The 25,174-nt window shown below is 46.2% G+C and overlaps 1 protein-coding gene across 1 annotated transcript in view; it reads right to left on the bottom strand.

The window, feature by feature from the left end:
* Positions 1-25,174, bottom strand: part of DNAI1 (dynein axonemal intermediate chain 1) — a gene marked incomplete at its 5' end in the record, with an annotated part of 136,185 nt that overhangs the window by 14,412 nt on the left and 96,599 nt on the right. The window contains one exon of the mRNA XM_084224945.1: positions 13,979-14,164. Within this exon, the coding sequence (XP_084081071.1) occupies positions 13,979-14,164 (186 nt within the window). The remainder of the gene's footprint in view (positions 1-13,978; positions 14,165-25,174) is intronic.

Here is a 25,174-nt window from a genome sequence, read left to right as displayed (position 1 = left end):
GGATATTTTGAAAATATATATTTAGATATTATATAGAATTGCATTACATACTATATATTATGTAATATTGTATATATGCATACAATACAGAATATAATTGTATTACATATACAATCTTAAATCACACATTTTAAATTATAAGATGTAAAGCTTAATTTACTGGCAAGGCCCTCAAAACCTCCTTGAAATTATGTTTCCAGGCATTAGGTCAACCGTCTGGGTCTTCCAGGACTTACTTCCCATTTCTACTTCCCATCAATCAGTCAGTCAGTGGGTCAATCAATCAATCAATCAATCAATCAATCACCTCCCCTGCAGAGTCAGCCCTGGATGTGTGCAGAGACCCCTTCCTAGTTGCACTTCCTAGTTACAAAGTTCTGCGGGCCCCAGTTCTCTTTAACAGAATCCACACAGGTGTTTTGTAGTGCTTCCTCTTTTAAGCAAAGTCCAGAGAAAGTCCATGTTCAGCCATTCTTTGAGGCATAAGTGGTATCTTGACAAAGGTTTACCACAGGTCTGAATCAAACAGCAATTGTTAAGTAAGGCTGAAAGCCCATGGAGTACCACGTGTAAAAGGGAGCGTGGTGGTGTTTAAGAGATCTCATGTTGATAGACAAGTGATTCTTCCTGAAGCAGGGAAAATAGGTCAATTGCAACGTTTAAGTTTCCTCTGAGTCCTTAAACCACATCACATAATGTGTGGCATTTCTGTAGTCCTCCCAGCCCAATCCACATGAGCCTTTCAAAAACCTGGGGTTACTCACTCAGGGAGAGGCAGGGACAAGGAGCACTCAGGGGTTTCACTAAAGCCAAAAGCACGGGCTGTGAAGCACAGGCACAAAGGCTGTACCTCTCCAGCGAATCCCTAGAGAGAAGATATGGACTGGAAATACCAATTGCCTTCTCTTGTTAACCCCTGCTCAGCCTGCCACCACAACAGAGGATTTCAGTGACAAGGGAACCGAGGACTGGAGCTCTCTCTGCCAAGACATATCTCTTTCTTCCATTGCAGGCAGGCAGTGGTGGTACCCCATTTTCTTCTTCCTTTTCTAAGTCAGAGCTCAGACTAACCTTGACTTGAAATGCAGGGTCTGATTGCAGAAGACTTTGCCTACCACACAGGCATCTGAAAAATCATGGCTGGCAGCACATCCCTAGCTATGAGCAGGGTAAAAGCACTCTCAAGAATGAAATTTCCCCACACAGCAAGGCACAGGTAACTTGGAGTTTTTCCCTGTCACAGCAGAAGGGATGGCAGATCCTTCTGCAAGTCTTTACACCCCACAGCCAGTTAAGATTTCCATCCCTGGGCACTGCACTTCAGGCTCAAGCTGCCCCAGGCTCTCCCAGTTGCAGAAGCAGGACCCACACCCCTCTATTTTCCTGGTGCTTTAGGCTGCAAAACCCCATGAGGTTGAGCTGAATGAGACAGCACCTCCACAGCCCTGCCTTCAGCCTCGTGGCAGCAGACAAGAAGAGGTTTGTCAGGGTGGGCTTCCATTTCACTTGTGCAGCTTAACTTTTTCAGCCCTCAGGTTGCAGGAGTCATTTGGGCTGTAGTGTTTTTACAGCACAGGTTTTAAAGCACAGCTTTTCTTCTTGAGCAGGAAGTTCTAATTGAAACCAAATCCATCAGCTTTTTGCTCAGCTCTGTTATGAACTCAAACCAAGAGGCCGAGCCTGGCATGTTTTTTTTGTTTTTGTTGTTATTGACATGAAATAAACAGAATTATTAATTTCCTGCACTCCCACTGAACACCCATTGGTTGACCAGGCCAGATAAAATGAGAGCCTTTGAGTTCATTGCCCTGGCTTAGCATGTTGCTTCAGTGCAAATCAAATCAGGAAACCAAATCCTGGAGAGGGATGAGCATCTTCCAGTCTCACAGCTGCAAAATTGCAAAGTTGTTTCTGGTCATTCTGGTGCCTGACTGTTTTGGCATCTTACTTCTGACAGCAAGTCTAATCATCAAAAAGTCAGATGAGGCAAAATAATAAGAAAGCAGTAACTGAGCAGTGCTGATATTCACGCTCCCTCCTGTGATTCTGGGAAGGATCCTTTTCTCTCTCCTCAGGATATAAGAGCCAACACCAGTAACCACGTGGGGAGATTTCTGGTCTAGTTGAGCAGGGTTAGCATGTACCCAGACAGCACAGGCTTGCAGGGAAAGGCAATGACTTTTATTAACTCAAATAATATATAGCTGGAGAATAAAATACCAGCTTTAGGGCAAAAGCACTTCTCTTTTCTTCCCAGGAATAACTATTTGCGTAATAGAAGGTGCTATCTGTACCCACATACTTTGTTTTGATTACTGTGTTTGAGACCATCCTGACCACAACAGTCCCACCACCAGGGAAGGGCAGCAGTTACTACATCTGATCAACCTAACAGCCTTAATCTGATGCATTTCCTGGGGGAATTTCAGGAGATGATAGGGATCAGGAAGCTGAAAAAGGTAAAAGCAGCAACTATCCAGAAGAGAAAACCATTCCGTTTAATCTCACTTTTCAGAAGATGAATGGAACAAGTCAACAACCTATAAGTACCTGAAATGCATCATGACTAACATGAATTTGCACCAGAGAAGTCATGCTGCACCAATCTGATATCTTTTTGCAACAGTACAACACACCTTTTGTGTGGGGGCCCCCTAAACAAACTGCAACACTTATGGACTGGAAAGGCATGGAAGTCATTAACCATGACCTCAGGAAGACTTTGCCATTGTCTCCCTTGATATTCTGATCCTGAAGTGAGACAATAGATCTTCATGAAGTCAGTACAAACTGGTAAGACCCAGCTGAATATTTGTACCCATAGCTGTCAGCACTGAGATGTGTGTAACTCTCACAGCTCCGTGGTCTGATGGGGATCTGGTCAGAGCTTCTGTTAGCGCTTGGATAGTGGGACAGATGGGAAGGCTGCAGGTGTCCAGGAAGGCAGGACTGGAATTTGAAATTACTTTGCTGGACCAGAGATATGATCTGGAAAACCTGCATGTGTGTTAGCAAGGACACATGCAAGATACCGTGAGTGAGGAGGGACAATCCCCAGCACAAATACAGGATTGTGGGGATGGAGTGTTCTGCCATCAGGGTTGGAGTTAGAGGGATAATCACCTGGGTGGGACCTGGCACTCCCATGAAACAGTAAAACAGCCAGCTCTGCCACTGCAGAGGAATGGGAGCATCACGGGTAGGCATGTGAAAGGATCTCTGTGCTGTGGAGGGCAGAACCCACAGGACATGGTGCAGCAGGGGCACAGTTCATGGAAGGTGCTCTGGGGGATAACAAAATTTCAGCCCAACAGGTGGGAGGTCGGAAAGCACGACATTATCCTGGCAGACCAGATCCTGTGAGGGGTGAGGAGGTCAGGCCCACCTTAGATTGAGGGCAGTGGGATCACTGGCAGCTCCCTGGTGAGATATGGGAGTAGAGGAGACCAGGGGATGTTTGCCCTAAGACGGCCTCACACACTCAGTGCCTGGCATTGCTTCTCACAGAATCAGTCAGTGAATTGGAGCATAACAGTTTCCCTCCAGGAGAACCTAGGAGCTGCTTTGATTGTAGCCATCACTGCATCTCACACAGCCAGCAGGACTGTAAGTCAGACCCTCTTCTCCTCTGCTTCACAGGGCTCTTCCTTTTCTCCACAGGATAAAAATAATCCTCTTGCGTCAGTTCCATCTCTGTGAGCAGTGAGACATTTTATTCATCGGCGATCCCTTCCCTTCTCTCATTTAAACAATTCTGCATTGACCCCATCAAATCAATTTGCGCAAAGGACATTTATTTGCCCTGCCTGCAGGTGTAGGTGTCTCCATTTCTTTTCTTTTGGACTAGGCTGGTAGGTGGCACAAGCACGAGCTGGGGAGAGGCTCAGGAAGCAGCACAATGGTTTCGATCAGGGCATGCAGGGGCATGAAGGGTGTCAGATGGATGCACCCAGAGTCACAAAACCCACAGGTGAGGTTTGCAAGGAAAGGGCTTTTTACAGCAATGCATTTGGGGTGTGCATTACAATGGCACAGACACAATCTCCCAGGCAGGGAGCTGCCCTCTGTGTCTCCACAGGCAGCCTCAGCCCTTTCCAGCCCAGGCCGGCTGTTTGGGAAAGGCTGTGTCAGGCTCTGGCAGAGGCTCAGGAGGAGTTACAGGAATGTGCCAGATATCAAGCTGTTCCTTTGGCCCTCATAGCTGCATTTCTTCCTATTCCATGTCATGACAAATTTTCTGCATTTGTCACTGTAGCAAATACCACCAGGCTCTGCAATGAGGAACACTGTCCCAGAGCTCCCAGTCAATGCCCAGGAACAAGGTATCACAGAATCACAGAACCTTAAGGGATTGGAAAGGCCCTCAAAGACCATCTAGTCCTAAACTCTGCCCTACTGTGGGCAAGCACACATCCCACGAAACCTGGCTGCTCAAGGCGTTATCCAACCTGGCTTTGAACACTGCCTGGGTCATGCTATCCACAGCCTCCCTCAGCAACCTGTGCTGTGGTCTAACCAATCTCACAGGAAAAGAATGCTTCCTAATATCTAACCTAAATTTCCCTTCTCAATTTGTATCCATTCTCCTTGGAGAGCTTCAAGAGTAAAAGCCCACCTTCTCCAAGCTCTGGGGCATTACTGGATTCTGTTAGGCAAGGCAAAAACATGATGGGAAAGAGTCTTGCAAATGAAGACCAGTTCACCGTCCCTGCTGAGTTCTTAGGTGCTCAAAACACTACACAACCATGAGCTGGGGAGAATCAGTTACATTTCCCTACCTTAACTGCATGACCAGTGGATGCCATGGCAAACAGAGGCCAAACCTACAGTGTAGAGGTAGAGAGCCAACAAGGAGCTGCTGACCTACATTCCAGGATTTTGTGTGCTTTTTTGGCCATGGGGTGCCTGCTCCTTCCTACTTGTACCGTGATCCAGCTTGTCATCCCTTCACTCATACCACTGCCATCTCTTCGCTCTGCCCCTGGCTCCACTTCCTAATTTTCTTCAATTTTTCAGTGACCTGGCTGGTTTAGCTTGAAGTCTTGGGCTCAATAGTCTGTGAATCCAAGTGCAGGAAGGATGCAGGAGAGCCTTCCAGGATGTGGGCCCTGGTGGGACAGGGCTGTCCATCACTGCACCCCAACTGCAGCTCCACTCCTGAGGTATGACTGTGTTGGATGTGTCCCAAAAGCACTCAGCAGAAGGGAAGAGGCTGTAGGAGAGTAGATCCATGGTGCCTGTGGACAAATGTCACTTGGCTGCTGTGGCTCCAAGGGAAAGGGGTGTCCTCATCCTACTCAACGTGGAGAGGAGCTGTATCTCATCCAAGGACATTCAGAGGCCGGGACCATGGCAGGGTCTCCGAGGCCCTAGGCATTGCTTTGCACCTTGTTCTCATGACAAACCATCACCTTGGCCTTCAAACACACCCTGTGGCTCAGGGCCTGAGCTAACAAGCTTTCCTCCTTCATTCCCCTGTGCAGAGCCAGTGCTCAGGAATAGCTGCACTCCTGAGAGTGGCTTGGGGCTCTCTGGCATCAGCTCACCCTCAGATGACCTGGAGGATAAGCACCCGTGTTACCTCCTTCATCAGCCCACTCTAATCAGTTCTGGCAGGGGGCTGAACACTGAACTGCCTCTGCAGAGCAGGCTGATGGCTGGCAGTCCTGCACTCACACCCAGCCACTGCTGGAAGAATGAGAGCCTCCCAAAAAGCCTCCACTGCAGGGTCTGCCAAAGGCACGCTTTGAAAACAGCTTGTTCCCCTAGGGGTCCCTCTGCCCTTGTACTGGGGCTGTTATTCAGGGAAAGAACTGGTGATTTCTCAGGATCTCCTGATTTCCAGGATGGGATTTAAGTCATCTGCGGAGAAACAAATGCACAGAGGACAAATAAAGAAACAGGAAGAACAGGTGAGCCAAGCAGATCCTGCGAGGTTGAGCAGTGCCTCACTTGCCGTGATATTGCCCTGTGCTTTCTGCCAAGGCACTGAAGAAAGCTGAGGCTCTGGCTCAAAGAGGAACTATGCAAGCTGAACAGGCATATTCAGGCAATTGCAGATCTAACCAAAATGAAAGTCCTTTGAAAACATAAGGCAAGGCTCCTTCTCATGCATTAGGCATTTCCCAGGAAAGGCAGCAATGGACTCTTCAGGCTGCAGAGGAGCAAAGTCCAGACTGCTGGGACTTGGGGAGCTCTAGGATGGCAGACACCAAAGAACAGACACAATCTGTGCACAAAGGAAGAGGATGCAAAGCCTGCAGATAAAACAGTGCTTGTAGCAACACAACAGCACTAATGTGGAAGGAAATAAAAGAGAAGGTGTAAACAAGGCACAACTAGAAACCAATTTTCCTCAGCCAAATTGAGATCTCAGTTACTAAGGACAGCAAATCCAAGGACAGACACCAGATTCATGCCTAGGCAGTCTTGACTATTACTGATCACAAAACCAAATCCCCCTAGTATTTTTCTCCAAACCACTAGTATTGCAAAATGGAGCAGTCTCACAGCACTTTCAAATATAGGCAACTCTTTTTATTTTACATACCTTCAAAGAAAAAACTGAAAAGTCAAAGCCAGTCTTCTTGGCTTTGTCAGTATCCCCTTGACAGCCCACAGCACCTCACAGAATGAGACTTGCACTTTAGAAATTATTCATAAGTACTATGGATTTTTTGTAAAATGGGACCTTTTCTTGCTTCAGTTGCCAGTGTTTCCATTTAACGTACTAAACACATTTCACCCTGACCACTGGGAATTGACTTAAAATAACTTGTAAATATGCTGATGTTCTCTCTCCAACAACTGCCAAACACAGCAGCCACAGAGAGGGACATTACATAACAAAAAAAAGGTTGAAGATGTGGCCAAGAACAGCAAAAGGAAGAAAAATTCCAGCTCTTGACCTTGGGGTTCAACAATGCTTCTGCTACATGGAGCTGTCTTCTCCCTTCATATACATTGATGCAACCCAAAAGTTATTTCACCAAAAGCAAATAAAACAGATTTAATGAGAGTATTCAAGTCCTGTCGATCTACCCCTGCTAGTTTCGGTTAGCTCTCCAAATATGCTGAGTGTCTGAGGTTGCCACAACTCTGCTCAGAATCCAGAACCCTTTGTAACTGTGGGGCAACACTCTGGGACACCTGGATTTGTGCACAGTGGCTATGCCCAGGGTGTCCAGGTAAATACGCAAAGGCTTCCATTTTGCCCAGGAACTGTAGCCAGCTGGCACATGGACCATCTCATTTCCAAAGTAACAGCTTTCCAGGCTTGGACAGTCCCTTCATTTTATCTCAGACTATGCTAGACTGGGAGGAACCTGATATGGGACAGTGGAGGGAGAAGAGATTCTATGGGAATGCAAAGGTCTTCCTTCTAATGGCTTTCCTAGCACAGTGTCGGGGCAGGAGATCATGGAGGGCAAGGAGAAGGCAGAAGGGGCACGGGAGCCTGTGTTTGCTGGTGCTCCCTTTGGTGGTTGCTGATTTACAGTTATGAGTCACAGGTCCGTGCAGCAAAACAGCCGCAGGGCACAAGCAATGCTGCTCACACCCTGACGAGCTCCACACCAGCAGCACAGCCTCGTGCTGGGACCTGCATGCCCTGAACCCAGAGACTGTCACAGCAACCACCTCCAGACCTTCCTGCTCCAAGGCAGCCTCAGAGCCACCTGCCTGTACATGTCTCCAACCTCCTCCTCTTCTTGAAGGCCTCCAGCACTGGGCTGCCTTCCCACACCAAAGAATAAACACCTGTGCATATATCCCTACATGGCCTACAAAAGAGGCACAGAAAGCTGTGAACAGTCAGACACAGGATTTCACGAATCCCTGGGTACACCCTCAGGTCTCCCCCTGACCGTACAGAGAGCAGCTACTTGCAACTAGACTAAATAACGGGAGGGACTGAAAATAAACCAAAAAAGCATTTCAGATTTCAGAGTAAGCCATCAAGCTGCAGGTCAGTTTTTATGAGACCCAAGCTCATTTGTAATGTGCTTCCTTATCTGGAGGCCAAACTGGCTCTGGAGGAGGCAATCTTCATGAAGGCAGGGCACAGCAGCACACCAAATTCCTCCAGCACTGCTTGTGCTTTGTGCTTCTGGGTCACTGAGCAATTAGCCAGTTCTGAAGAGACACTGAGAAAATTGGCCATGGCTCGAGCAGCACAGAAGGCATTGAGAGAGAAGCGTTTGCATTAAAAAGAAGGGACTGAGAATTACACTGCTAGAAGAGCAAAACTTGACCTGTTTGGAGAGGAGAGACAAGACCTCTTCTCTCATACAGAATGAGAATTGCTAGGATAGGAAATTTAGGGAGAAAAATTCTTCCCTCAGTACTGAACAGCTCACCAATCCAGGACTGACATGACCTTGGAGAATGGATCTAATCCAGAGCTTCCTTCCTTAAATACAGTCAGATGTGCAGATAGACTGCACATGTTGCGACAGAAGGAGGGAGTTCAAGTTTGTATTTCTGTATTTACATGCTGGTTGGCTGATCCCTTACACCTCCCACAGCTACAGGAAAACACTAAGGACAGAAACAATCTCCTGATCCTTTACTCCTTCAAGTTACTCCCTGCCACCCTAGGTGATATAAACACAAGGCTACAAAGCACTTCATGATCAAGCATCCCACTCTCTGTTCACAGTGTTCCAGGCTAGAACCTGCCCTGGACATCGGTGACATCTCAGTGAAACTGGGAACAGGCATGCACCCAGGGTCCCTTCCTGAGACCACTTGTGTGCAGTGGGTGCTGCTGGGGAGTGTGAAGGAGGAAGAAACCTCAGGTCCCAGGAGATCTCAATGCTGGGATACAGTTCTGGGGAGGGGGATTGAAAGGTTGAAGAGCAGATTTCAATCACTCTCCTCCTGTCTCCTTTAAAACTTGTGCAAAGACACACTTTCTCCAAATTCCCTTCCCTCTTTCATCTCCTTAAAACCCCAACATCCTCCCATGGTCCATCACACTTCCCAAATCCCTCCCAGACCCTGCCATCAGCTATGGCCAAAAAGCCATAGTGCTTCAGGAAACAAAATGCAACACTCCTTTCTTGGCTGAACAGCCTTGGGCTGGATCTGGCCGAGGGCAAAATTGCCAGGGCTGCAAAGATGCAACAAGTCCAGGTCCAGAGGTAACACTGGCTGGTGTGATAAGCACAGAGAGAGCAGAGCAGCTGCCCAGCATGTGCACATGGATGTGAAGGCTCAGAGCCAGCCCACACCCCTCGCTTATCCCCACACTACAAGCTGGTACACAGCATCAGACCCAGGCAGGTGTGTGCCTGCAGCTCCTGAACATGCATAGTCCTGGCACTGTGTCCTGGTGTGGGCAAGCAGCTCTGTTTCCTTCCCACTCCACTCATGCCCAGCTAGACCCAGTCAGCTAGAATTTACCACCTGGGAAGAAATTCAGTTGTTACCAAGAAACAGAAAAAGAGATGCTTTGCATGTGAAGAAACCAGTAGCAGGAACAGAGATTAACATCCTAAATAATCCAAGATAAATATCCAAGACAAGCATCAGGCCAAGAAGTTGTCTACCTCCCTGGCATTCATCCTGGGTACTGGCCAAGAAATTTGCCTTAGCCTCAGCAAATTCTGTATTGCAATTTTTCTTTGATCTGCTTTCTCTTCTATTCCTACTCTGCTGTGCTCTCCTAAAATTTCTAAAAAACATTGCACACTGTTTTTTCACTATCTTCTGCTTACTTTTGGCATTGGCAGAGGTTAAGCCAGGCTACTTTAGCAGTTTTAAAAAATAAACCAAAGCCTATGAGCATACATTTTTCTGACTGTGATGACAAAATGCTTTAATTTCTTCCAACCCTTGAACGAAACCCGGAAGGCTCACTAATTAAACAGCTCTGCCCCAAACTGATTCTTCTTACAGCAATGCTTCCCTCGGGTAAACTCAACCACCAAGGTCGTTACAAATTAGAAATGATACTTTATTAGTTAAACAATTCCTGCCTGACATCCGCTGCAATATTTAAAGAGTGCTTGGAGTCTAAAAGTGGCTTGGATGACAGCAGAGAGTCACTTGTTCCTACTGCTGCATCTTAAAATACTGCAGGCATTTCTGTCCCCCCACTTCTGAGCAGAAGGACCCAAACTAGTTTCACCTCATGGAAATAAATTCAGCTTGGGGCAAGGGGATCTCTCTGTCCTGCCCCAGAGACTTCAGCGTGTGGGGGTAGAGCAATATCCAGGACTCAAATCCCTGTGGCACAGACACATGGACACCCACTGTGTTGGACATCTGTTGTACACAGGACCCCTGTGCTCTCTGTGTGCCCTTGACACAAGTGCCTGATGGGTGGCAGAGACTCCGTCCCCAGCTTCCTCTCAACAAGAAAAGCACCTTTTCCCATGAGCCACTATGAGTTCAGGATGCCAAAACTCACAAGGAATTTTAGACCTTTTTTTAAGATTTCACTATGTGTCTTGGTGAAAGTTACTTCTGAAAACACCACCTGAGTGCTTTCAAGAAGTTCCCCCCTTGGCATATTTGTTCTGACAAGTGTTCCTAAATGAGACTGTGCTAATGTAGCTGACAGCAGAACTCAGACTATTAAATAACGCTTCTTAAAGATCCCCAAGTGTTTTACAAACATGAATTAATTAATCTTCAGGCCAACCCTGTGAATTTTTTAAAGAGATCTTGAACCCTCCTTTCTTGCTCAAGGACATGAATGGAGAAAGGGACCAAGGTCTGATGAGAACCAAAGCATCCTTATCATTCCCATTTCCACTAATCCACCATACCAGCTTTAACTAACAGCCAAAACCCAATAAACTCAGAATGGCTGAAATTTCACCAGGATGACATTAATTCAGTAATTTTTGTAAGCTCTATCCTGCAATAGCTAAGGAATATGCAGAACATGAAGCAGATAGCACTGTGTCTATTTTTAGGGCAAGTTTGGGGTTTGAAATGATGTGGCTATTAAGAGTTCTCCCAAAACAGGTTGATTTATCTGTGAGTTTTACTTGCCAGAAGCAATTGTCCCAGCTGGTTGAGAAGGCAACATCCTGTGGAATCAGTGTGAAATAGAGGGGTAGTGGGACCTGGATGAGCCTGACTGCCCTGTCCCTTTGGCATCCTGAGTTCTGCCAGAACTCAGCAAAAGGCACCTTTCTATTGCCAAAGGAGCTGACAGAGCAAGACCAGGCAGCTGAGCTCACAGGTGGCCCCAGCCTTCAGAAGCACTCGCTGTGGCTTGTACACTTTGTTGTCAGGCAGTTTTCCCCAGTGGGTTCTGTGGGGATCAAGTGGCAAAGAGAAAAGCCTGGGGTACTCAGGTACTGAGCCAGGCATGGACAGGTTTTTCCATCTGCAAGGAGGCAGCTGGGATGTCAGGACTCCTCTGCACAGTTTTGGATCCTCTTAACTTACAAAAAGCTCTGTAAGTTCTGTGACTGTCAACTCCAGCCTGGGGAATCCCAGAAAAGAGGGAAAAGTTGAGTCATTTTCCAGAGGAAAGCTGGTTGCACAGGGTAAGGGTGTCAAGAGCACACTGAGTTGATCTTTAGAGGAACCTGGATCAATACTCTGGAAATATATCTGATTTCCTACTGTGAGATGATATTCTTGCAAACACAGCTGGAGGCTTGCTGCTAAGGACACAAAACCTGGTGCTGCAAAGGGAGGAGATAGATAGGAGCACACATTGGATGGCACAGCCGGTTCTGACAGGGCTTGATGTCCCTCTGTTAAAACATTCTCTTCCATCAGCTAAATCTCCTCACCACTTGCTCACTTATGGCACTGAACAGGCTAGGCCAGATCCATCACTTTGCCACCACACTGCATGTCATCTGTTTTAAATCCCTGTATCTTTCAGGCTGGCTGCAGTCAAGAAACCTCCACACACAACCAGTCGTGCCTTAACATCCCTCCTTCCTCTCCACATGTGTGGGAAAGTTTTAGTTCAATGTTCAGTGTCCCTCCAAACCTAACCAGGCCAGCAGAAGACAGATGGTTTAATAACATCAGAGCAGCAGAGTCCATTTCCATCCCATTTATACGTTGTGTGGGATGTAGTTACATGTTGGTTTACGGTCAGCAGTAAGCATTGGAGTTACTCCTAAACTCACAGCTTAGATTGCTTTGTCAACAACATGCAATTTGCCTTTAAAGGAGGTCAGCAAACAGAAATGACAACATCCATTACTGCATGGAGGGCTGCTGCTGGCCACCAGGAGCAGAAGGAGACATTTGAATTCACACCTGAAGGACGGGATGCCATCCAGAGGGACCCAGACAAGCTCAAGGGGTGGCCAATGGGAACATCATAAAGTTCCAGGCCATGTGCAAAGTGCTGCACCTGGGTCAGGGCAACCCCCAGCATCAGCACATCAGCACAGGCTGGGCATGAGCAGCCCCAGAGCAGCCCTGCCCAGAAGGACTCGGGGGTGCTGTGGGTGAGAGGCTGCACATGCCCTGCCATGGCACTCACAGCCCAGAGAGCCAAACGTGTCCTGGGCTGCAGCCAGAGCCCCGTGGGCAGCAGGGCAGGGAGGGGATTCTGCCCCTCTGCTCTGCTCTGCTGAGAGTTCTCAGGAGTTCTGAGCAACCTGGTCTAGTGGAAGGTATCCCTGCCCAGGGCAGGGATTTGGAACTAGATGGTCTTCTAGGTCTCTCCCAGCCCAAACCCTTATATGACTCTGGCCCACTGTGCAGTATTGCTAGGTGCTGATCAGTCCACAGCCAGGGTGAAGAGGAGACCAGCCACATTTATGTGTGTGTAACTCCTCTCCACCCCTCAAGTCCTGCGCAGGCAGGGTCCAGTGCTCACCCATGCCCGGGAAGGACTCATAAATCACCAAGGAAACTTATCCTGAGCAACCTAATGACAACAGGGAGAGCTTCGACAGTCTCAGGCTGAAGTTTTGCAGGAAACAGAAAAGTGTGAAACATATGAGAGATTCTTCTCCACAGCTTCCACAACTCAGCCCCAAACAAAGTGCCACATTACTGTTTTCTATGCCCTCTCTGCACAGGGAAGATTCACATTTCCAGTGGCAGCCAGCTGCAGGAACCTTTTAAAAATCATTTCCGAGACTCTGAAGTGACACAAGTGTGATTAGTTCCTGGCCAAAGACCCTGCCTAATACAGTAGATTAGTAGAGTATATAAAACATTTGGGAGTACATAAATAAAAGATGATCATCTTGAGAGATTGCTTTCTTGGATCAGTTCTAAAAAGCCTGAAACTGAAAGACTCCACTTAACACAAGACAACTGGATATGAGAATTACAAGGACATAAAAGAACATTGCATTTACAGCCATTCAACTCATATCTGGATGAAGACCAGAAAGAAAATCCAGTAATAGATCCATGTAAGAGATGTTATCATCCTTTACAACTGGGCCTCATGGATGGGTGAAAAAACACTTCACCAACACAGAGAGGCACATGTAACTCCTTGTTGTCACTCGAGACAAGGACCCCAAGTCTCCTTACATGCTAGATACTGCTTGCTCATTTACAGGAAAGTTGACATGGTGGTCAGGGGACAGGCTCTGATGCAGGAGCACAAGAAAACAGGCAGCATGGTTTGTGTGGGAGGACTTGGGCAAGAGTTGGGTTCTCCTTCACTTGATTTCAAGGAGTTTTGCAAATAAAACCCAAAACTCAAAAAATGTGTGAACTTTGGGAAACAAATAAACATCTGCAGAGCTTCTGGACCAGAGCTTGTCTGGACCATGGCGATGGCTGGGGACAGCAAACCCCCTTCCCACCAGTCCCCACTCCTTACCAGAACGAAACTGGGTATTTTTGCTCAAACAGGAACAGACACAAAGATTTAACATCTTAGACATCCTACCCAAAAGGCTTGAGGTAATTGTAAGTACCTTGCTAGAGAGAGGAGCTTTGCCAACACGGTTGCATGGAAGGAGAGGGGACAGTGACAAGGCCTGAAGAGACCTTCTCTGGCTGGGGGAATGCAGCTCATCCTTACCTTGGGCTTCTTGCGCAGATTGGGAGAGAGCTTCAAGCAGGTGATGAGGCCTTGTTCATCTCCAACAATGATAATGGGCTCGGCAGGATTAAACTGCACGTGCGTTGTTTTATTTTTCTTCTGCGTCACCACTAGCTGGGTGCAGAGAGGCTCAAGCTTATTAATGTTCAGATCGAACACATGGGCCTGGGGAAAAAAAAAAAGCAAGGAACACAAAAGGGATTAATTAGGCAAGAGCATCTCTCCGTTACAGAATGATGGCTGGAGAAATCAGAAAGAAAAGGTTCTGTTGAAAAAATGTCCCAGGCACAGCACACAATTACCACCCTGTGCTCAGGGCTGTGGTCTTCTTTTAAGTAACCAGTGTGCAGAAGAGCTGCTGCTTGTGAGAACTGCCCCTCTCCTGCAGGGGCTCACAGACAAGGACCATTTCCCTGCTGTGGGTGCAAGCCTTGGCAAGGTTCCAATTGATCTGGGCTGGAGAAGGCTCAGAGCCAGCACTGCTAACCTCACAGACCTTAATCTCCTTTCTCAGTGTGAGTAATGAGACAAACAGGCATTAAATCAGAGTCTAACACAGATTGATGCCCAAAATGGGGAATGCTGTCAGAAATTCTGATTACTGCTTATTACAGAACTCTCTAACATTTTCAGCTTAATAATAACAACGATAAAGACACAGACCTGTAAGTAATGGGGAAGTGATGGGAACAGCCATAGTATGATTAGAGTGTACCCTAGGGTAATGCCAGAGAAGAACAGGACAGCTTGGCAGCTCACTCTAGCCCAGACTACACCTGCACACATGTCCTTCTCCCACAGGATTAGGAAAAGTGCCAGGAAATTACCCAAACAGGAAAGGTGAGGATGGAGGGAGAGAGGCCCGAGGACTCACTCAGGCAGGACTCCCACTGGCATGGACTTCAGACCTCTGGCCCAGTGACACAGACCTGCCACATCCCCAGCTGCACAATAATGCACATTTCATTGTGCAGAGGAAAGAGTGGCAGTTACTTGAGAGAATGAATTAACTTAACATTATCTCCCAATAATTGCAATTAGCTCCAGTTACTGATACAGGCTGCAAAGGCTAATAAAACATGATGTGTCTCTCTCACCCGGGGCTGAGGTGAGCCATTTCTAGCATCCTGAATTTCCACCTGGTATCGACAGGAAGACTTTCAGCCTTATGTTTCTCTTCCCTTTTCTCTCTTCAGAAAAATTAGGACGAGAATGCTTTATGCTAACAAGTACAGTGGGAATACAGAGGAAATTAGAACTGAACTACTTGTAAACCTCCTTCCAGCTGTGTCTTGTTTACCAGCACTTAAGAGACAAAGGAAACATGTAATTTCAACAGTATGCCATGCTGACAATTTGAATCTAGGAATTATCTGAAATCAGACAATGCTATTCTATAAAAGCTTATTCCAAAGAGTGTGGAAGGTATCAAATCACTACATGTACTTTCCCATTATGCACCAGTGAGTCAGTGAATTTTATCTGAATCCATTTATAGCATAGAGCTGGGCCATGTGCAAGCACATTTCCCAGGCAGTCTCATGAGCTGCTGTGTCTTCATAGGAGTAAAAGTCTAGGAATTTGTGGTGTCCTTGGTCTGAGCAGGTGAACAAAGGTCTTACAGATGCAAAAAATAAGAAAAGGAACACTTTACTATCTTATTTTACTGAAGTTAAATAAAATAGTAAAGTGCGTGAAAAGCACTTGACAACAGGGTTGTCAAGACGTATTTTGAAGAAATCCATGACAGTAGAAGGGAATAAAAAGCATCAGCCACAGACAAGGATTTGCAGTTTGGAGAGCCCTTCCCTAGTCAGCAGAAGCATAGGTGAAAGCACAGCAGCATTTTTATCTGTTCAAATTACTAGATGCCAGCATTACATTGTGAATTTTGACCTGACACTTGAGGTCTCAAAGTCCAGCAAAGGTAACTTCAATTTCCTGCCTCTCAACATAAATCAAGGTGGCTCTTCTGGCTTGTATTTTACACCTGCTGCCTTACTTTCTCAGAAAAGAAACAAGCACACTTTCAAGCATATCAGTATCCCATGAGCCACACTCATTAAAGATCTGATTTCTTGCCTTCATAGAATTCATTCTTATTAATTTAGTAACCTAAGAGCCTGGGAAATGCTCACTGATTGAATAGCACCATTTAATCTAGGAAAAAAAAAAGTGACAGGGAATTAGCGGCCAGATTTCTTCTTGGCAGCCAGGTCTGCTGCTCTCTGTAGGGCTGTCAATGTACCCCCCACACACATCCTGCCCAGCCCTGCACTTGGAGAAAGATGGCATGGCCAAGGGCTCTGTGCTGGAGTGCTGAGCAATTTAAATTACTCTGGGTGAGGCTGCTTCTCAAAAATGTCACGAACAGCCCAGACAAGCACAATGCCTGGGACAAGAACTTGAAACCATCAGCAATGTGGAGAAGGTCAAAAGCAAACAAGTTTATGAATGTTCCTACTATAAAGCTCCTCTTTTATGAGCTTCTAAACAAATGGGCTTGTTTTCCTTTGCCAAGGGAATCGTGGAAAAGAACAAACTATTTCAGTTCTTCTGAAACACGAAGCTGGAAACATCAGCCTCCTATCAGCTGTCAGACACACCAGATGGAGGGGTCGGCCACGGGCACGGAGAAGGACTTCAGAGACTTTGACTTAAAGACTGACAGTTACTCTTAGGAGAAAGGGAAATGGGGTCAGAGCAACACGGCTTTTGATGCTTTGGGAGTATCCTAAAAAGGGGCACTGGGCTTCCCACAACACTTGAGGCAGGTTAATAATGCTGCAAAGCAGCAGAGCTACATGTGGCCAGCGCCATCTGTAGAGCTGCCTAGGGCTTCTTGCCCAAAGAATGGAGATTGGAAAACTGCAGCTCTCCTTGAGACTCAGTCCCCTAGCCACAGAGTCCCTAGACCTCTGCTCTGCTGGCTCAGAAATTAAGGATTATGGAGTGGATCTCCCATCACAGAGAATCATTAACACACAGTTTTCTCTCCATCCCACTGCCATGGTGGGCCCTGCCCCAAGACCACTGCTTGCACACACAGATGGCCTCTCAGGTCTTGCCAGATGAGTCCTCTCAGAGTCTCTGATGCAGAGAAGAGCAACCATGACCCACACAAGTGCTACCCAACCCCATGTGTGACTCAAGTATCAAACTCATGGGGAGCCAGGATGACCAGAGCCAGAACCACGTCCAAACTCTCCTACATGGAGCACAGGTTCCAGGGCAGGCACACATCCAGCAGCACCCAGACAAGAACTGATACACAGATACTGTCAGGCAGCTGGTACAAAAGTGCATTTTTATAAAATGTTACTAGTGTCATTATCCTTTCAGAGTTTACAAACCAGCAAGAGTCCTTTTCTGCAGCTCTGCATGCCTCTTCTCATGCTGTAGAAGCTGGGTCCCTCACTGCAGGTGCTGAGACCTGGGGCCATCACATTTGCTCAACCACATTTGCTCATCCAGGAGCAATTTAGAAACTAAAGAGTGAAGGTTTCAAACCTCTGATTTTCAGGCCTCAAAAATGTTTCCATTTTGTTTCCATTTTGGTGTACATCAGCAGGGAAGGAAGCAAAAGCCTCCTGACAAACTCATTTCAATACCTTCTGCAGATTCTGTAGAAACAAGTGAGGAATCTGGAGTGCCTGCTGCTTGCAGACCACAGCAGACACCTTATTTTTTTCTGCTAATGAGCTAAAAAAACAATGAGTAAGGGCATTTCAGTTCTTTTTTACAGATTATTTAGGAACAATATGTGGTCACTTGCTTAAAGGAACATAAATCAGACTCCAAGAACAAGAAACATGGAAAGAGATACAAAGAGAGACATTAAAAAAAAAAATCTGAAAATGTCTGAAATAAGAAAGTGCAAGAATTCCCTTCTGTTTCACCCATAACTACAGGAGAATAAAACTCTGGACAGTAACCAATTACTCTGACAGCAATTTTATTTATGATCCTTGTAAACCTCCATGCCTTTTCCAAGAAAGCAGAGGAGAAGATGTAGCATCTTCCAAATGAAGCCCAAGCTGCTGAGTTAAGCAGCTCCTTGCAGCATGGGGATTTTTGAGCTGGTATCAACCACAAGCAAAAGAAATCTAGACCCACAGTACTGAAGTGCTGGACAGGCTGGTAGTAGATAAGCCAGGCAGATGTTCAAAACAAATTTCTTGATGGAAGGGCAGCAATTCTGCTAAGTCCCTGAAAACAAGCACTGAGCCCATTTTCCTCTGAGGCGGGACCAAGTGAATTCTGCCACTTCCGATGCTTTTTATCCAATTAGAACAATTTTAAACTGCCATCACAGTAACAACAGAGTTTCTCTTCATGCTTGACGTACAGGCAATAATGGATCTAAGTCTATTGTGTCACTGTTGCAGAAAATGTTTGACATAAATGAGCTGCTTTGACGCTTGACTTCCAAACAGCCAGAGAAGAAATCCAGCTCAGTCTTATCCAGACCAACAGCTCCTCTGTCTATAAATCATGCTAATGCATTCCACCTCCCAAAATCCAGCTGTTCCCCACTGCAACTCCACACAGCTCCTCTGCAAGCACAGCACAGTGCACATCCAAGACAAGTGCCCCAGCTCCATCACCAAACCACATTCAGAGTTTTGGGCTTATTTTTCCCCACGTGCTCTACCAACTGCACTTAGAGCTTGAAAGCCAGCCCAGGCTCTCATCTGCTTGACACTTCTGGGGTGGCTTGGACCCCTCTGTCCTTATACCCTTTTGCTCCCTACCCTGAGGCAACAGGAAGGGAAATCCAAGGCGATGTGAGGGGAAGCAGAACCCTTGGCAGAACTTCTCTGCCACCAGAACAAACTACTTGATTTTTGTGGCTAATGAAGAAGGGAGCTGAAGAGCTACTTTGACTGATACTGTCTTTATTTTGTCCTCAAACCCCTACAGAGTGTGCCATGGCTGGAGCCTTTCCTGTACTTTTATTCCAGTCTTACAAGTTTTCCTCTCCCAGCACTGGGCTGGACAATGCTAGCATGTTCAAAAACATCCTGATGGCATCCAGAACCAAGACTGGGGAGAAATATATATGTGTGTGAGAACAAGGCAGATATGCCTAGTAACTTGGCAACAAAGAATAAAATCAGTGTAAGAGCAAAAGGTGGGGGTATAATTTAATACCATGCTGCCCTTTACCAGTTGACATCTCTTTCAGAGCTTGGCTTTCACTGTCCTTTTGATCGATTTACCTCATTTTCTTGACTGAATCATGATCCCTCATCCATTCGCAAGCTCCACAGATGATTTGTTTCAAACTCTCAGGTAATACATTTAACAAGTGGGCAGGCCACCCCCAGACTCTGTCTAGCACCATGGCAGCTACTGGAGCATGCCAAAGGCACGGGGCAGGCAGGGCAGCCCAGCTTGCTCTGCACTGGAGACCTTAGTTCGCTTGATTTCTATAATGCCACTGTAGCAAGAACAGGTTGCAACACAGTTAATTTTCCCTAGCAGGACATTTTTCATTTACAAATGAATATTGCATGACAGTTCTTGGTCCCTTTGACACGCAGGGCAGTCTGGGTCCTGGCAGGAGTAAAGGAGACCTGACTCAGAAAACATTCATTGCCTTCTGCAATGACAACACAGGAATTCTGAACCTCAGTGGTCCTGATCATAAAATTCATGGCCTTTCACAACACTTTCATGCTACTTGTGAAAGAACAGGCTCCAGCTCTGTTACAGGTATGTTCAGAGGCAGCTTTCTGCTTGGAGGATGAACAGGTATGTGTGAAATCTACTTCTTGGGCTGAGCCAGCCAGGAGCCAGCTGCATGTTCTGAGGCATGGGAGAGGGCTAAGCACATCTCTCTGTCCTGCAGCATCCCAGCCCGATGCTTCAGGGCACATGACACAGCAGGGAAATGTCTGCCACCTGACTTAACTGTAGGGCTGCATCTCTTATCTTTTCCTCATTCAGTAAGAACTGGGTCATTCCCAATTTGACATGGTAGGAAAACAGCATCAGCCTTAGGTGATTTGACTCAGCTCCCGCAAGTCAGTAAGAAATCAAAGCCTCAGCATGTAGAAGAGCTGCTATTCATTCAGACAAGCTGAGGACCATTTGGCCACTTCTGGAAACCCCAAGACATTGTTTTGCAAGAAAGTGCTTGTTTATCCAAGCTACACTCCTTGTCAGTCACCAGTTCTGCCCACCTGGCTCTCCCCTGAATGCCTCAGTGATTAGGATAAAGCAGTGATCCTGAAATTAACCTGTAAGCATGGGCTAAATTCCCTTCCTCTGACCTACCAGCCCTATTACTCTTAAGAACAGCATTAGATTGGTTTTATGTGATACAGCCTTAGTAAAACCTCACTAGACTGCCTGTTCCTTCCTCTACCAGTGCTCACAAATAGAACAATTAATGATTTGTCCCAGGATCTTTCTGGGTAGCTTGTTTAGGCTGGCTAATCTCTTCTGCACTGTCACAGTACTGAATACTGGGCAAAGACTCTTTCTTTCCAGTCTCCTGACACTTCCCTATTCTTACATCCACCACAAACACCTGATAAAGAACAAGGGAGATGGTTTCAGTCAGTCCTTTAAGGCTGAGCTGCCTGAATACACACCCCATTTGTGCCAGTCCCCCTGTGCTGTCCCTGCTGTGACCCACAGTCAGTGGGTCATTCAATCCCTGATGTCAGGCTGAAGCTTCATGTCTTCTCCTGCTGGCAGGCTCCTGGCTATGCCCTGCCAGAGAGAGTCAGCACTGCAGACTGGGGCAAGGGCAAGGGCAGGCACTGGCACAAGAAAGGGCAGCACCACATCTGAAGGGAGAGGCAGCCACTGGTCTCTGCCACCTGCACTCCATGGCAGGGGCAGCAAAGCTGCTCACAGGGCAGACACTGAACTGCCATGATTTGGAGACTGGCATTTAAAATGAACTCACACAGACTGCAGGTCATTATAAAATGCCAAGGAATAAAGATCAAGGTTCAGGAGCTGCTATCTCTGTACAGAAGGATTTGACAGACAGCTGGAGGCTCTTGATGGCCAAAACAACAAAAGTCCAAACTTGCAAATTCAAACCTAAGTGAGGAGCCATTCCTAGCAATGAATTAATTAATTAATTAATTAAGAGCAGAGGGGGGCAGCTTTATAAACTCTGGCAGATTCTCCTGATGGACTCTGAACCCCCAGTAGGTCTTTTTGCAAAGTCTAACAGATTAATCAACACACAAAATCTTTTGAGATGCTGTCGAAGTAATTAGTTTGATTTACACACCAATGAAGCAGAAAAAGGCAAACTTGGTTCCTGTGTGCCTGAGTGAACTAGTTAATCTCACTGGATCAGTTTTGTCAAAGTGCCATATTTCATAATCTGAAAGAGCAATGGTTTTAGTAATGAAAAACTGGTCTGTGAGCCTCTCTGAAAAAAAAAAACAATTCCTGTAAAGCCACTGACAAAAGGGGTATAAATTTGACTTTGTGCTGAAACCAACTACAATGCTGATAAAGTCACCTCACCTGCAATCAGCAGCTAATGGATGTGAGTGAGCAGTAGCGTCCTGAGATGCCTGATGCTCATTTTGAGGCTTGGAGACCACTAGAGCACACTATGATGGGAGGGGGGCTACATCAGTATTGAAGTGAGGGCTCAGAGCCTGCCATAGTAAACCAAAGTCTTCCAGGCCAGCTTTATTCCCTAAAAATAGCTGCTAGTGGAGAGAAATGCTGATGTACAAAGAGTCTGGTGGCAGAGGGAGGAGAATGGGGAACAGTCTAATTGGCACAAAGTGAAGGCAGCATCAATTTTGGGACTCTGACCATCTATCTCATTGAGCACTGACATGCCACCAGCCCTTGTTCTAAAGCTGACTCTCCAGCAGTCCACATCAATCTCAAAGATTCAGCAGGGAATAAGAATGAGCCTTTTAGGTTTTGCAGCAGAAGAAAATGAACAGTTTTACAAGAAACAGCCACTTGTGCTGCAAATACAATTTCAAGGCCATTTTAAGAAAGCTCCCACCTGCTTCAGCCTACTCAAAGGTCCTTTTGGGTGATGGCAAAGAGACTTATGCTCATTCAGTGTGTTTACACCCCTGCAATTGCCCTGGTCATGGTGCTGAGAGCCAGGAAAGACCTTTTCCCAGCCCTGCAGAGCTAGGGTAGCCCCATAAGGTATGGAGAATCCCCCTGGGCTACTGCATAAGGGGAGGAGGAAAGATTCAAATGCAGCAAGGGCATTTGTAGTTGTGTTCACTGTCCTGACACCTATGGGCAAAAGCATCAGCAGATGAGAGGCCTGCTGGCACCCCTGATTCGTGTCCTACAAGGAGAGACAGGACTAAGTCAACAATACCCAGGGAAATATTTGCAAGCCTGAAAGGTTTAACAAGCCTCTTGTCTGCAAAATCATTCATGCTTTAAAGACAGAGTTTGGCTTTTGCTTCATGTGCATGCTAAATGGGCAGCAAGTTTCTGCAAATTGCTCTGTGTACATTCACACATGTGCCAGCACTAAGCAAGTGCTTCTCTCTTCACTGAGAAAGGATGGCATCAAGACCAGCTGGCAGAATAACCTTGGCATGGTATCCTGTTAGTTAGATTCAACAGAAAGCTGGTCTTCAAGGCTTCACATACAAAACAGTTGTACAAACAGTAAAATAGGTTTATATAAGCAGGAAAGAGTACACTTGCTTCCTGAGCAGCAGCACAAACCATTACTAACTTCCTGAAGGTTTGGGTTGTTTAAAGTATTTCACATCTTGAAAGGTCAACAGTTTCATTAATGGGGAAAAGCCCTGGAGCAAATGTCTGACCAGTTTTCTCTGCAGACTGAACACTGGGATGGCATTTATCTTGAGGCTATCAATATTTACTACAGATGGTTATAACAGGACCCTCCTCTTGCTGCACTAGTAATGAATAACACAGCCCACAAAAACATGAGAGAGAATGGATTTGTTCTGTGTACAACCCCCGTGGTAAAACCCCTGAGATCCTCCTTTTCACACAGGACATTCCATAGGGTCACAGGATTAGAAGGCAATTCAGGTTGAAAGAGACTCACAGAAGTCTCTAACCTTTTTCTTAAAGAAGGGTCAACCCTGAGGACAGATGTGGTTTTAAAGGGCTCTGTCCAACCTGGTCTTGAAGCCTTCTGCGGACAGAAAGCACAGCCTCTCTGAGTAAGCTATTTCACTACCTGACTGCCTTCAGAGCTAAAGTTTTTTTCCATATATCCAGCCCAAACCCCTCATTTCAACTTACTTCAGCTCTTGTGTGTCATCATCACTTCACGTGCTGCTGTGAAGATCTTGGCTCAAAATTCTCAATGACCTCCTTGAAGGTACTGGCAGGTTGCTGGGCTCCTTCTCTAGGCTGAAAAAGCCCAGCTTGACCACACCATCACACCCATTGCTTAGGGCAGCTATGGCCCATAGCCTGGGATCCAGCCAGGGGATCCAGCCAGGAGGACACTTGTGATATGAGTCTTTGGCTTTTTTAAGAGGTGTAACAATTCATGTATTCATTCTGCACACAAAGAAGTGGAGGAAATGTCAACACCATTTCCTTCTTTAGTGAAAGTAAGTAAAATGAGACCAAGAGGAAATTTCAGGTATGAATCCCAGTTTTACATGTTTCAATTATTTTTTTATACTTTAAATGTAAGTTTAAGATGGACTCACAGCAAACTCCCAAAAGCAAATACTTCCAAATGCTGTAGGATTGAATTAAATCCCTTCCAGTCCTCTGCCCTCTGTCGTTACAATAAGCTGACCAATATCTTCCCATTTCCTCTACCCTAAATGGAAGCATCCAAATATTTAAATCCACCACAAATTATTTACTTTCTAAAGTGGGTCTCTCATCCCAGCTAGCCCTTTTCTTCCTGTCAGGCTTTTACCGTCTACAACACAAGGTGTTCTATTTTATGAATCTCTGTTTATGAGCTTTCTGAAATAAAATGATCAGCAAGCAGAGCAGGAAACTAAGGAAATTAACCAGAACATGATGGAGAGCAATAGTAGCGGTTATTATCCACTGCACCGGCAGTGGAATGTGCACACTTGGGTTATTTATGAAGAGCAGTGCTGTCCAAAGCAGATGCCCAGCTGCCAACAAACACATTTTATCATAATGACCCTGATATTTACAGCTTTTATTAAATCCCTACCTCCTGGATTCATGGGGATTGAGAGATTTTTATATACTAAAATGCCCCAATTTCCAAGTCAATCTTAAGGGGCTCGTACACGTTTTGGACATACAGCATCAGCTTGAATAAGGAAAAGTGTTTTACAGAATGTGCCAGGTATCTCTTGAATACTGCAATTAGGGCCTGATTTTAAAACCACCTCCAGGCAACCTTCAAATTTTGCAGGCATGATTATGTGCCGATGCAAAGATAGAGGCTCTCTGCAAACAGGAGGCCTGTAATGTTTTCTTTTTTGGCTTCATGTTCTGTATTTTTCTGTTCTGGAGAATCATAGAACATCCTGTTAATGCAGATTTTTTCCCCGGCATTAATGGAGCCTGCCCTTTGCAAGGCACTGAGTTATTCACAAGTGCACTCTGCTACAAAGTGGAATATGTCCAGAATAGAAAAGGCTGTAAACAACTATTTATTCCACTTCCACTGCAGATCTAGAAGGTTCTGTTCAACAATAGCAACTAAGCTATGTCTCAGACACACCCTCCTGCAGCCAGCACAGTTAGTAGCTTACACAGAGACCCAATATTCCTGTCAGCATCAGCCCTGGCAGCCTACTGCAATAGGAAGGCAGCTCCTGCCTGGACCTGTTCTGCTAGCCAGCTCAGTTTTGGGCTGCTTCTGGTTGATGGCCACTCTTCTCAGAGTTTGGGATAGAAGGCATGAAGCAGAATTAGATTCAGTTAAATTAGGTCTGTTTAGGATTACTGAATTAGATCCCAGAATAGCCAAGTGAGATACCCTAGTGCAGTGCTGCAACTCAAACAGGCTTTTGCCTTATCAGTAGCCTCATAGAGACTCCAGGTCCATGGAAGCTGGGGCTAATGGGGCTAGGACAAGCAGAGGGTGGGATGGGAAGAGCCCACAGTGCCAGCTCTTGCCAAGACCACAACAGTTTCTCTGTAGTAGGTAAAGCTCTGAGAAAGAACTCAAGTGGCATGAGGCATCTCTAGAGATGAACTCACTGCCAAAACTTGACCGTGTAA

The sequence above is a fragment of the Fringilla coelebs genome, assembly GCF_963513975.1.
Source record: "Fringilla coelebs genome assembly, chromosome: Z".
NCBI lineage: Eukaryota > Metazoa > Chordata > Aves > Passeriformes > Fringillidae > Fringilla > Fringilla coelebs.
This window is presented reverse-complemented; position numbering and strand designations above follow the sequence as displayed.